This window comes from Schistocerca gregaria, chromosome 1 (assembly GCF_023897955.1).
Source record: "Schistocerca gregaria isolate iqSchGreg1 chromosome 1, iqSchGreg1.2, whole genome shotgun sequence".
NCBI lineage: Eukaryota > Metazoa > Arthropoda > Insecta > Orthoptera > Acrididae > Schistocerca > Schistocerca gregaria.
In genome coordinates this window covers 838353698-838367873 of record NC_064920.1, presented here as the reverse complement: position 1 = coordinate 838367873, position 14176 = coordinate 838353698, and the positions used below count along the sequence as shown (strand labels likewise).

At 46.4% G+C, this 14176-nt stretch overlaps 1 protein-coding gene across 1 annotated transcript in view; it reads left to right on the top strand.

Moving 5' to 3' along the window:
- Positions 1-14176, top strand: part of LOC126272319 (cytochrome P450 6k1-like) — a 151628-nt gene that overhangs the window by 101695 nt on the left and 35757 nt on the right. Inside the window, exons 6-7 of the mRNA XM_049975105.1 lie at positions 10429-10726; positions 12554-12775. Of these exons, the coding sequence (XP_049831062.1) occupies positions 10429-10726; positions 12554-12775 (520 nt within the window). The remainder of the gene's footprint in view (positions 1-10428; positions 10727-12553; positions 12776-14176) is intronic.

The following is a 14176-nucleotide window of genomic DNA, read 5'->3' as shown; positions in this document are numbered from 1 at the left end:
TACACGGAAGACTTCACCTTGCAGCTCTGTATCCTGTGGTCGGACGTCGTCTTTATAAACTTGCAGACCCTGTCAAATAGAAAACATTAAGAAGGCATTGAAAGAGTTAGGTGATGATTGTTTGTGTTAAAATATTGTAACGTATTACTATCCTTACGACGTAACTCATCGAGCCATATACGTTTCTCGCATTTCTAGCTGCTTCTCTCTCACAAATAATGATAAAAATTCAGAAATTCAGGGTCACCACCAGCCAAAGCCCTTCCTAATCATTTAGAAAAAAACGGAGCTGGAAAATTATTGGTTTAATTACTTTAATAATTTAATTACAAGTATGCAGATTTCTTTAAGTAGCCATATAAATAGCACTCCATGTCGTGCATGAAGCAACTTGATTAATTCAGGACTGGAAATCGGAGTAAGTGGGTAAGATCGACACCACAGAATTTATCTTTCACGTCGATTATTTATTGTATTTAAGTATTTGGTTGCACATCCTAACTACACATAACTGGTACCTGACTATAAATATTTAAGTAAGAATTACGTGTGAATGTAACAGAGCACAATTTAACTACAGCAAGAAGAAACACAGGAAACGGGGGTGGGAGACAATGATACTATTATCTCCTTTGCATTCATACCAGAAAAATATCTCAGTGAGATTCGCATTACGATTCTACGCTTGCACTATTCTGGACATAGGTTTAACCAATGCACGAGGTTGTGCGATAATTATTCAACATAATAACTGCATCTACTGCTTGCAAACGGCCGAACTAGAGCACATGGTGCATTCCGAATCAAATTGTTGTGCTACTTTGTAGAAAGCGCACAAAAGAACAGATATTCTTGCAGAAATTATAGCTCATTAAACAAGAAAACTGTTAAAATAGAGCCTATTGCGGTGCCGTGGTGGACCAGAAGGGTCATTGATTACCAAACATGTGGCACAAAATCGACACCCAAAGACAAAAGCAACTTCCGCGAATATGAGATTAAAATAATTAAAAATCATACTCCTTTCGACACAGTATTGCACTCACGTACGGTTGAAGTGATCCTGACCAGCTTTCCCTAATCAGATTAACCGTTTGAAATTCAACTTCCTCGTTGTTCAAAATGAACAAAGTAACTTCCACACTTTTAACTCTAACACCCAAAAATCGCCTATTTAAAGCAATAAAATTATGGCACATTCGGAAAAATAACTCGCTTCACACGCCTCAGTTAAGCTTAATTTCTTAAGTATTTCAACAATTAAACATAATGTAGTCGTAACTCAAACTGATTCCTGTCACCTGAAACCCCCCTTAAGAGCTAGGATCCGTACTCACCAAGCGTTCGCCGAAGGGTGCCGCTTTCCCTTTCGAGATTACCTAGCTCCCCGTGCAGTGGAAGCTACCAGAGGGGTAGCCCTCCGTCACCAACCTCACACACAAAAACAGCCTTCGACTAAGATGGGTAAACCTCTATGTTCAGGTTTTGGAAACTAAGTTGGTCATCCTGTGCTCTCTTTCGAACGAGAAGCAACATCGTCTGCTCCCATCAGACGGTGACCAACTCAGCGTTTCCCACGAAACAAAACCGAAACCCCACATTAAAACACACATATAATATTCAATAGGTCTTATCTGAGTGCTCAGTCTTTTTGGAAGAGTTCATGAATTGAGCCAAGATCAGGTAGTAAAGTGAATAAGTTGTACCGAATTCGACAAGCGTCTTATGAAACGACGTCACAGAGACGTTTCAATATATTCGATGTATACTCCAAAATGAGTGACGGAGAGTCATGTCGTAGTAATGTAGTTGTCCAGAGGCAGATTTTAGAGCTACCTTACCAACACACAGTTTGAGACAAGACACGTCAGGATGACAGGCTGCTCATTCGGTGAACTGACCGACGTTTGGGTCATTACGGTTGTAACAATGGAAGCATTGTGGATATTGGACGTACGAGTAATAGGAAGAGTCTGGAATACAACTGGCTTCCGACCTCAAGCAAATGTGAGTCTCGGGTCGCGCTCTATTCCATCCAGAGAAATGACGTGTCATTAATAAGTGTAGCATCCTCTCACGTTCCAATATAAATTATTTTCTCTCTGCATTCTTTCTGTCGCATCCCAGTAACACCCCAAAAACGACTGGCATGAGCACTTGCGTTTCCGGGTCGAGCATTGTTCAGTAACAAAGACGCGCTTACATTTCGACTGCACATGCATGTTAACTGTAAATATGAAGATATTACAGGCTGCACACTCCCAGATCATTTGGGGTCATGCAGTGGCATGCCCTCTCCTACGATTTCGAATCTCCTCCAGTTATCCCCCAAGTTACACAGACTGCGTTGTAAATTTCCAGGCAACTTAGTCATCTTCAGAAGTGTTCCATCAAGAAATAGCCCTTTCCCACGCATCATGGTACCCTATGGCTATCCTCGTTCTCAAGGCACTTAAGTGTGACTTGCAGAGTATCCATGTAGATGTAGAAGTAGATCCTTACGTGTCCAACGATGTCATCTACAATCTAAAACAAAAAAAGGACGCACCACGAAGCAATTAACCATGTACAAGTACAGACAAACGTATGATTACAATTTAAGAAAAATTCGATGATTTATTCAAGAGATAGAGCTTGACACATTGAGCGAGGCAATAACGTGTTTGTCAACTTCTGGCTCTTATGCAAGCACTTATTCGGACTGGCATTGATTCATGGAGTTGTTGGATGTCCTCCCGAGGGATACCGTGCCAAATTCTGTCCAGTCGGCGCGTTGCATCGTCAAAATCTCGAGCTGGTTGGAGGGCCTTGCCCATAATGCTCCAAACGTTCTCAACTGGGAAGAGATCCGACGACTTCGTTTCCCAAGCTAGGATTTAGCAAACACTAAGACAAGCAGAGAAATTCTACCTGCGTGTGTGGGGTGAGAGGAGGGGGGGGGGATCATTGCTGAAAGGTAAGCCCATGCCATGAAGGGCAACAAAATGGGGCGTATATTATCGTCGGCGTACCAGTGTGCTGTAAGGGTTCAGTGGATGACAACCAAAACGTCCTGCTGTGAAAAAAAGTGGCTCCTCAGACCATCACCACTATGGCGGGCGGCGTCAGGTTGCTATCCCACGGCCGTCCAAGCCGCCTGGAGACGTGTCTTCGCTGGTGATCGCGGCTCAGGTCGAAACGGAGCTCATCACCGTAGATGATTTTACTCCAGTCTATGATATTCCAGGTCGGAGACGTGTCTGGAAGTGCTTCAGTTGTTCAATTTGTGAAGCTCTTTATCTTGGATAAGTCATCCAATTTTTCTGACATTATAATCATTTCTTTGTGCGACCCGCCAGGGTAGCCGAGAGCGCTAACGCTCTGCTTCCTGGACTAGGGAGTCGCTCCGGCCCCAGATCGAATCCGCCCGGCGGATTAACGGCGACGGCCGGTGTGCCGGCCAGCCTGGATGTGGTCTTTTGGCGGTTTTCCACATCCTAATAGGTGAATACCGGGCTTGCCCCCACGTCCCGTCTCAGTTATACGAATCGCAGACATTTGAAACACATTCACACTATTCCACGATTTACACTGCATGCAGACAACTGGGGTACACTAATTCCGTCCCGGGGGGTATGGGGTGGCAGCAGGAACGGCATCTGGCCACCCCTTAAAATTAACCACGCCAACTCCGTACTTAACCCCGCCGACCCTGCGCACAATGCGGGACAAAGAATAATCATTTCTTTGTCCGTACATGTACACCGCATCTACTGATTTCCGTCCCTTACGGATAATCTCTTCCCGGTACGTCACTTTTTGGCTTAGAGCGTCTTTTTACCATGTTCAGGATTTTACGGAATTATGTATGTAGCATATACAGCCCGGATTTACAGCGCAAATTTTGTGATTACCTGAAATCTCACCTTTTATTTACTAAATGCAAGAACTTCATAGCTCGCTGTCTTGTATATTCTGTTAATAAGACACAAATGCCCAACCCTAGTTTCAATAACAACAGCCGCGCGGGATTGCCGATCGGTCAGGGGCGCTGCAGTCATGGACTGTGTGGCTGGTCCCAGTGGACGTTCGAGTCCTGCCTCGGGCATGGTGTGTGTGTGTGTGTGTGTGTGTGTGTGTGTGTTTGTCCTTAGGATAATTTAGGTTAAGTAGTGTGTAAACTTAGGGACTGATGACTTTAGCAGTTAAGTTCCATAAGATTTCACACACATATGAACATTTTGAACAAAAACAACAAGACATACACACATGACATTTAGTCACAGTTCCAATATACAATATATCTTCAATGTGCGAAAGTGAATCTTAATATATCTGCTAATATATATAAGTGAATCTTAATAGATCTGCTAATATATATATATATATATATATATATATAATAGAGGGCAGGCCGAAGTGGCCGAGCGGTTCTAGGCGCTACATTCTGGAAACGCGCGACCGCTACGGTTGCAGGTTCGAATCCTGCCTCGGGCATGGATGTGTGTGATGTCCTTAGGTTAGTTAGGTTTAAGTACGAGAGTTGTAGGTTCTAGGGGACTGATGACCTCAGAAGTTAAATCCCATAGTATTCAGAGCCATTTTTTATGATAGAGGAGTATGGAGAGCTACATCAAACCAGTCTCTCAATCTCTGTCTGGACTGCAGGCCACAAAAATTGAGGAACTTTTGCTTAAATGTATTTTAATATTACTTTTGAAAGGAAATATTATTCACGCTACTGATTTTGATAACAGTAGAACAGAAAATGGGAAAATACACTGTAAGAAAAAGAAGCACCATGAAGGAATTATCCGAATGAGATGGACATCGGCAGATGTGATGTACATACGCAGACAAACAAATGATTATAATTTCAAAAAAATTGGATGATTTATTCAAGAGAAAGAGCTTCGCATATTGAGCTAGTCAATAATGCGTTAGTCCACTTGTGGCCCTTATGCAAGTAGCTATTCCGCTTGGCACTGATTGATAAGAGTCCTGCTAAGGGCTACCGTGCCATATTCTGTCCAACTGGCGCCTCACATCGTCAAACTCCCGAGCTGCCTGCAGGGCTCTGTCCATAAAGCTCCAAACATTCTCAAATGGGGAGAGATCCGGCAACGTTGCTAGCCGAGGTAAAGTTTCTCAAGTACGAAGACAAGCAGTATAAAATCTAGCCGTGTACCGGCGGGTGGGCAGTATCTTGCTAAAATGTGAGCTCAGGATGGCTTGCCATGAAGGGCATCAAAACGGGGCGTAGAGTATCGTCACGTAGGGCACCACCTGAGGTGCTACTTACTGCAGGACTTCTGTGTGGACATCGTCGAGTCAGGGTGTTTTCCCTTTTTTGACTTTATGACAGCGTCTGTGTCGAAATTGTGACAACTACTTCAAATTGGAGGATACAGAGCACAGGAATTACTGATATACTTGCGACTGTGGATTTCTCTTTGCACACTGAGCAAGAAATCATTAAACATCCACAACCAAGATCACAAAACATTCACAGCCAAACTGTTTTAATCATTTCCCTGAAATATTTTGGCAACCGTCGAAACAACTAGTTACAGCAGTCAGCTTCTCGGAGGTTTCACGGAACACTCAATTTTTTCTCTGTAAATACGGAATGCACATGCTACTAACTACATATACTATATCTTAGATGGTTTCACAAACATGGCGTCGCCATGAAGGTTCCAGGTGTGTGGACATGTCTCGGCCAGGTAATGTTCAAAGCAGATTACTTTACTGAAGCTGAACAAATGTCATGATTACGTCCTAACGCACACAACATACGAGGCGTGTTTTTTTTTAAGTAAGTACCGTTTTGAAATTTAAAAAAAGACGTGCTAAGATATTAACTCAAAAATTTTATTTTTACATGGAAGCCTGTACCTTAATCTATTTTCTACATAATTCCCGTCAATATTTAGGCGCTTGTCATAAGGCTGCACCAGTTTTTTTAATACCCTCCTCATAGAAGTCTGCCGCCTGACTTGTTAAACACTGCATCACCACTGTTTTGACTTCGTCATCGTCTTGAAGACGCTGACCGCCCAGGTGTTTCTTCAAGTGCAGGAACAGATGGTAGTCACTGGGTGCAAGATCGAGGATGTACGGAGGATGATCCAGAGTTTCCCATCGAAAAGATGTGATGAGATCTTCGGTCTGATTCGCCACATGCGAACGGGCATTGTGTTGCAGCAAAACGATGCCCTTGTTCAACTTCCATGGACTGTTGCTTTGATTCTGGTGTGACGTAGGCCACCCATGTTTCATCGCGTGCAACAGTTTGGCTTAAGAAATCATCACCGTCGCTGTGGTACCGCTCAAGGAAAGTCAATGCACTGTCTAAATGTTTGGTTTTGTGCACATCCGTCAACATTTTCAGTACCCAACGTGCGCACAATTTTCGGTAATTCAAGTGCTCGGTCACAATGCCATACAAACCACTACGAAAAAAATTAGGAGTCATCCCGCAAGGAGGAAATCGTAAAGCGTCTGTTTTCTCTCACCTTATTGTCCACTTTCTGCAGCGAAGTTTCATTAACAACCGAAGGACGCCCACTCCTTTGTTCATCGTGCACATTTGTGCGGCCATCTTTAAATACTCTCACCCACTTTCTTACCATTCCATCACTCATAATGTTTTCTCCGTAAGCTGCACAGATCTCACGATGAATATCGATCGCTTTTAGGCCTTCAGTACTAAGAAATCTTATAACAGCCTGTACTTCACAGTCGGCGGGACTCACGATTATCGGAGGGATCTCAAACACTCAGTACACAACGTATACAAGGAAGAATCAGACTGTAATGGCGTCAGTGCGTAGATTAAGACACAGGATTTCATGTAAAAATAAAATTATTAAGATATCTTAGCGCGTCTTTATTAAATTTCAAACCGGTACTTGCTTAAAAAACACGCCTCGTAGTAAAATTTTAATATGCCATTGTCAGCAGAGATTCCGCAGCAGCGTAATGGTACGTGGCACGAACCTCCGCTGCGTGTAATTGGCAAATCCCTTCTATCGCGGAATGGTGTCATATCCACCAGGAGACTATGTCATAGTCAAGCTGTTGAGGACGCCGGTTTGCCGTTCGTTTACTACAGTCCACCAACAAAAGAACCTGAACTCAGCTAACACGGAGGAGGGCATCAGGGGACATAAAGCTGTGACAGCATTTTTGACAACCGGTGTTACGAGGAATGTTAAGAAAGGCAGGAAAATATTGTTAGTTACAAGGGAAACTCAGCATCGCGCCGCCCCTCAGATTTAGCGGCAAGATGGCCCAGTGGCCCAGCGGTACTAGGCGCTTCAGTCCGGAACCGCGCTGCTGCTACGGTCGCAGGTTCGAATCCTGCCTCGGGCATGGATGTGAGTGATGTCCTCAGGTTAGCTAGGTTTAAGTAGTTTAAATCTAGGGGACTGATGACCTCAGATGTTAAGTCCAATAGCGCTCAGAGCAATTTGAACCATCTGAATATAAAGTTATTTCAGAAGTACCCCAAGAAAGTGTGCTACGATGGTTACTGATTACAATGTATGCAACTGACCTAGTGGATAACGGTGGAAGTTCGATGTGGGTATTTGCAGATGATGCGGTTTTCTATAAGAAGTTAGCGACAGCAGAGGACTGTAGCGATTTGCGGTTTCCACAAAGAAACTCTGTCTCGAAACGTAGCAGAAAATCCAAAGAGATTCTAGCCGTTTCTAAATTCCCCCAGAGGTAATACACAGTCAATGCATTCATTCACTGCGCGATGATGCCATTCACCATAATTTAGTTTGCGGTTTATTGATTACTGATGTAGATAGGGCCATGGTGCGCTGGAAAAAAGACCTTCCCTATTACGTGGCTGAACCCGTTTGGGTCTCCAACAATGCCGTACCACCCTTCCATTGTTTTTATTATGAGAGAAGAATCGACGAGTCGAAAGCTAGTGCCCACATATACTCTGCTCCTCACGATATCCACCGTAGAAACTGCCAAGCTTACCATTCACCTGACATGTGGATCACCATCAACACTGCCACACCCCTGGCTACATGACACACTGCGTAGCGATTTGGTAATCAGAAACTCCCTTTGTTGAGCCAAGAAACGAATTCTTACTCCACCAGCTTTCTGTGTACGTACCTTTCGGCGTTGAGCGCTGTCGCAAAAATGTGTACAACCCTTAATAAGTAGCCGCTCGATGTGGCCGAGCGGTTCTAGGCGCTTCAGTCCGGAACCGCGCGACTGCTACGGTCTATGGTTCGAATCCTGCCTCGGGAATGGATGTGTGTGATGTCCTTAGATTAGTTAGGTTTAAGTAGTTCTAAGTCTAGGGGACTGATGACCTCAGATGTTAAGTCCCATAGTACTCAGAGCCATTTCTCTAATACGTAGGGTACAGGACTGTTTCCTCATACAATCACAGTAAAAAGGTTTCCGTTCGTTTACTCGAAATTCCAGGCGAACACAAACGGTATAAGTCATGAACCTCATGTACACCATTGCCTGATATTAACTAATGATTTGAAACGAACGTCTTACAGAGACATAATTTTCGCCAGTTTTGCGTTATATTGGAGCCACATAATGTAACCCCCTGTCAGTACTTATTGTGATACTAGTATTAGAGGATTTGTTGCCTCGTAACCTTTCTCTTCTCCTCTCCTCAGTTCATTTCCGTGCTATTCTTTCTGGATATTCTTGGAGCTGACTGATATTCTATTATTTGGTTCCATGTTTTGTTCATTTTCGTTTTTCAGACCTACTTCTTGTTTGTTCTAGATCTTAGAAAAATTGTATTAAAAATTTGTTCCGGTAAAGTACTAGGACTTATTAAGTGCCCTTAGAGCATAATTGTTATTTTTCTCATGCCTTGTGCAACTTTCTCCATGCACTTGTAAATTTCTTGTTGCTTTTATAACACACTGTTTCTTCAACTTGCCCAACTATGAACGTGTAAAGGATTATTTTCTTGTTTATTTCTTACATTTATCTGACTTTGCCTGTACTCAGGCAGTCCAACACATAGATGCCGTTTGGTCAGGTTATTGTACAGGGGAGTCTTAACTTTGTGTCTCAAATTGGAAATGTCTCAGACTGAAAAATCAATTTTATTTTATTTTGCTCGGTCAGTATCGCATTTTTACGTGATCACGAGTCCAGGAGAGGCCCTGCAGGCGATGTCGTGCTGTTAGCAAAGGCACTCGCGTCGGTCGTCTGGTAGTATAGCCCATTGGCACCAAATTTCGCCGCACTGTCGTAATGGGTACATTCGTGGTACGTTCCTCATTGATTTGTGCGGTTATTTCAGACAGTGTTGCTTGTCTGTCAGTACTGACAACTGTACGCAAACGTCGCTGCTCTCGGTCGTTAAGTGAAGGCTATCGGCCACTGCGTTGTCCGTGGTGAGAGGTAACGCCAGATATTCGATATTTTCGGCACACTCTTGACGCTGTGGATCTCGGAATATTGAACTTCGTAACGATTTCCGAAATGGAACATCCCATGCGTCTACCTCCAACTACCATTCCGCGCTGAAAGTCTGTTACTTACCGTCGTGTGGCCATAATCACGTCGGGCACCTTTTCACATGAATCACCTGAGAACGAATGACAGCTCCTGCACTGCACTGCATAGCAAATCTCTGGTTACATCTACCAGGTGTGAGACAGGCAAAGCAGCGAAGTTGCTGTTCCTGTGTGGACCTCAAGAACTTTTTTTGGCCTCACGGTTAGGATTGGCCTATGTGAGCGGCCGCGTGAGGGCGGACGCTTCGTTAAAAGCGTCATAGTGGCTGCGGAAGAAACTACTCCCGCAGCAGATCAGGCCAACGCGTGGTCGGCCTGCGGTGGACTTGGTGTCCCAGTCCGCGTATAAGACGACTGCCAGAGTGTTCGGCAGAGGCATAGAACACCCGGCGGACTGCCTGAAGCGATCCCGCAGCAGCGGGACGCCTGCTTCCTCATGAAGGAGCCTCGTGGAGTAACGAGGCGGCTTGTGGAGAGCGAGTCTCAGCGCCCGATTCTGGACGCGCTGGAGCATCGCAACGTGCGACGGGGCTGCATTCCCCCACACTACGGCGGCGTACTCGAGTACCGGCCGGATGAGGGCCAAGTACACAGCCAGGCCGTGCCGAGGGGGGAGGGTGGAAATGACAGCTACGCCAGTGCTCTGCCCCTTTTATGCCTTGTGTACGCGATGCTACCGCCATCTGTATTTGTGCATATCGTTATCCCACGACTTTTGGCACATCATTGTGAGGAAGGCGTGGGCTTCCTGCGAGGCGTTTGTTGGGGCCCAAATAATTTTATTTGGATGCAGATCTTCTGTTAGAGATTCTGTCACTGCTTTTTGAACGTGGAAGCGCTGACAATCTTTATAACTCTGGTAATGAATAATATGAAATGAGGTGTTGCCGCCGTGCAGTGACAGCGTCGTGCTCGTCAGGTGCTGGTGTTCTTCTTCACGCCGTACCTGTCGCGCCTGCTGCGCTGCGTGTACCTGCAGAAGGAGACCAACGAGTTCCTGCGGCGCGTCTTCTGGGAGACGCTGACGGCCCGCGAGAAGGGCACGGCGGCGGGCGCGCCGCTGCGCAACGACCTCATCGACCACCTGATCCAGCTCAAGAACCAGGGCTCCATACAGCGCGACGCCGACGACGCCGCAGACGGCGCGGACGACGGCGACGCTGCACTCGCGCTGCCCGTCAGCGACGCGGACGAAGACGTCCTCAGGACGAAGTTCGGTACGTACCGAACGCCCCGTCCTAAGCCGTCGAGCCACGCGGGATTAGCCGAGCGGTCTGAGGCGCTGCAGTCTCGGACTGTGCGGCTGGTCCCGGCGGAGGTTCGAGTCCTTCCTCGGGCATGGGTGTGTGTGTGTTTGTCCTTAGGATAATTTAGGTTAAGTAGTGTGTAAGCTTAGCGACTGATCACCTTAGCAGTTAAGTCCCATAAGATTTCACACACCTTTAGCCGTCGGCACTCGGACCTTGCTTGCAAACGTCAACGTTGAGCAGCCGACTTCAACGTAGTGCTGCACGCTCAGAAACGATGCGACTTAAGTGTAACGTGTGCTCCAGGGTGGTATACGCGATCATATCGCGCTCCAGCAGCAGTTGTGGGATGTTTCTAGTTCATAAATCACACTGTTTACGAAATGTGCGCGCATAAAATTTATACGTTAGGTATATGTCCTCCATTGTCCATATGCTAGTCATGTTGTTCTGTCTGTAGTATACAAAAATAAGAACTGAACATGTTTTAAGGCAAAAAGGGAAGTACCCTGTCCACTCAATAAGGACATCGGCTTATAAAAATTCCATTACAAATGGGGCGATACAAATTTACAATAGCTCTTCAAATAAGATAAAAATTATTTCACCCATGTCACTAAAACATTAAGGTCATTCTTAGCCCGCCTGGTTAGCCGTGCATTCTAACGCACGGCTTTCCGGATTGGGAAGGAGCGCCTGGTCCCCGGCACGAATCCGACCGGCGGACTTGGATCGAGGTCCGGTGAGCCGGCCAGTCAGTGGATGGTTTTTAGGCAGTTTTCCATCTGTTTCGGCGAATGCGGGCTGATTCCCCTTATTCCGCCTCAGCTACACTACGTCGGCGATTGATACGCTGACAAGATCTCCACGTACGCGTACACCACCATTACTCTACCACGCAAACATATGGGTTACACTCGTCTGGTGTGAGACGTTCCCTGGGAGGGGGGGGGGGGGGGGGCAACTGGGGGCCGAACCGCACAATAACCCTGGGGGTGCGGCGTGACGGAGGGGTGAAGTGGACTACGGTAGTCGTCGTGGGGTTGTGGACCACTGCGGCTGCGGCCGGGACGGAGCCTCTCCGTCCTTTAGAGGACCTCGGTTAACATTCAACATGAAAAGTGAAAATTTGTGCTGGGCGGGGACTGGAGCTCGGATTTCAGGTTTTCACGAACGGTCGCCATAGCAGTAGGACGACCCAAGGCCAGACCCAAATTTCCCCATGCCATCAGTCATAACAACCTTCACTCGTACATTCATTATCCATATTCGCGTACAGGGGATCATTTTAAGTGAAAGCTGCTTGCCTGGTGTGCCAGTGTTGTTCAGAAGTGCGATGCAATGTTCCTCCGGGCACGCCTCCGCGTACGATTGATAGCACAGCCCCTGGCAGACGCAAGACGCAGCAAGCTGAACGGGTCCCGTCAAGCTCGCCACGCTTGCGGAAACCCAAGTTGGGCTGCCTTAACCACTGTGCTTCAGTGCGAATGTACTCTTGTGTCGCCGTCGCGACAGATTGAGCTATTTAAACGGTAGCGGCGGAGGTAGCAATTGGTAAGCTTGACGGAGAATGTGTACAGCTCTTAGAGATCTACATGAGAGGTCTAAACTCGCGGAGAGCCACTATCTGAGATGTTGGCCTATTCTAGGACACTGGCGGCGAGCTGACTTTCGGCGCTGTTTACGCGACGCGCATATACTAGCAGAAGCTCTCTGACAGTGAAAACTCTCAGGTGTGCACTTAGCTCTAAGTTCTGGGCGCAGCTTGAGCAGGTTCTGTTGGCGTGGCGTGTGCAGATTTCTCGGGTGACGACCTGCTGGCGCAGGCGGCCATCTTCTTCGTGGCGGGCTTCGAGACGTCGTCGTCGACGATGACGTTCTGCCTGTACGAGCTGGCGTTGCAGCCGGACTTGCAGACGCGCCTGCGCAGCGAGATCCGAGACCACCTGCAGCGCGCCGGCGGCCGCTTCTCCTACAACATGGTCCACGACATGCGCTATCTCGACATGGTCATCTCCGGTGAGTCGCCCACTGCGCACTCTCGTACCTTGTAAGCTGTCACACTGAGTCGTAACTGCACTTGGCAGCATTACGGAACACGACACATCTTAAAAGAAACGATTGTGCATTGGTGCACTTCATAGTGATCTGTCACTATACAATGGCACAAAAGGCCGAATCGCAATCGTAAATAAAAACATCTAACAACAGTCGACACAGAAAATGTTGTCAATTCTGCGAGGGTTGGAACTTTAACAGTGGCAACTATTAATAAACAGCTCGTACAAAATAGATACGTGTTCAAAGTTTTACTGACTTTCAAAGTAGTCACCAGCTTTGTGTGCAGTCCATTGCCAGCGATGAGGAAGTCGTAGGATACTCTTAGCAGTGCCAGTTGTGTTGACAGTTCGAGCGACGCGCTCTACTGTCCGACGAATTTGTAGCATTTCCGAAGAGAATGCCGTGAAGTGTTTAGAAATCGAGTTGAACTCATGAGGGCTTAAGTCAGAGGAGTGCAGTAAGGAGATATAGCAGTTAGCAGCTCCATCAGTCAATCAAATCAGTAACAGCTTGCACTGTACGTGCTTGAGCATTGTCCTGCAAAATGATGGTCAGGTCCTGCAGAAAGTTTCATCACTTCTGTCTCTAAGCTGGTCGGCCGGCCAGGGTGGCCGAGCGGTTCTAGGCGCTACAGTCTGGAACCGCGCGACCGCTACTGTCGCAGGTTCAAATGCTGCCTCGGGTATGGATGTGTGTGATGTCCTTAGGTTAGTTAGGTTTAAGTAGTTCTAACTTCTAGGGGACTGATGACCTCAGAAGTTAAGTCCCATAGTGCTGAGAGCCATTTGAACCATTTTTCTAAAGTGGTCGTAGGTTGTGTTTCAAAGATGAACAGCATAGAGACAGAAGTCATGACACTTTCTGCAGGACCTGGCCATCATTTTATAGGACAATGTTCAAGCACGTACAGTGCAGACTGTTACTGATTCTACGCTCGCAGGTTCGAATCCTGCCTCGGGCATGAATGTGTATGATGTCCTTAGGTTAGTTAGGTTTAAGTAGTTCTAAATCCAGGGGACTGATGACCTCAGATGTTAAGTCCTATAGTGCTTAGAGCCATTTGAACCATTTTGTTACTGATTTGTTTGACTGTTGGGTCTGCTAAGTGCTATACCACCTGCTGCACTCCCCTGACTTAAGCCCTCGTAAGTTCAACTCGATTTCTAAACTGAAGGAAGGACTTCGCGGCATTCGCTTCAGAAGTGCTACAAATTCGTCGGGCAACAGACCGCGCCGGTCGATTTGTCAACACAACTGGCAACGGACTATACACAAAGCTGGTGACTACTTTGAAAGTTAGTAAAACTTTGAAATACGTATCTATTTTGTAGGAGCTGTAAATAAATAGTTGCCACTATT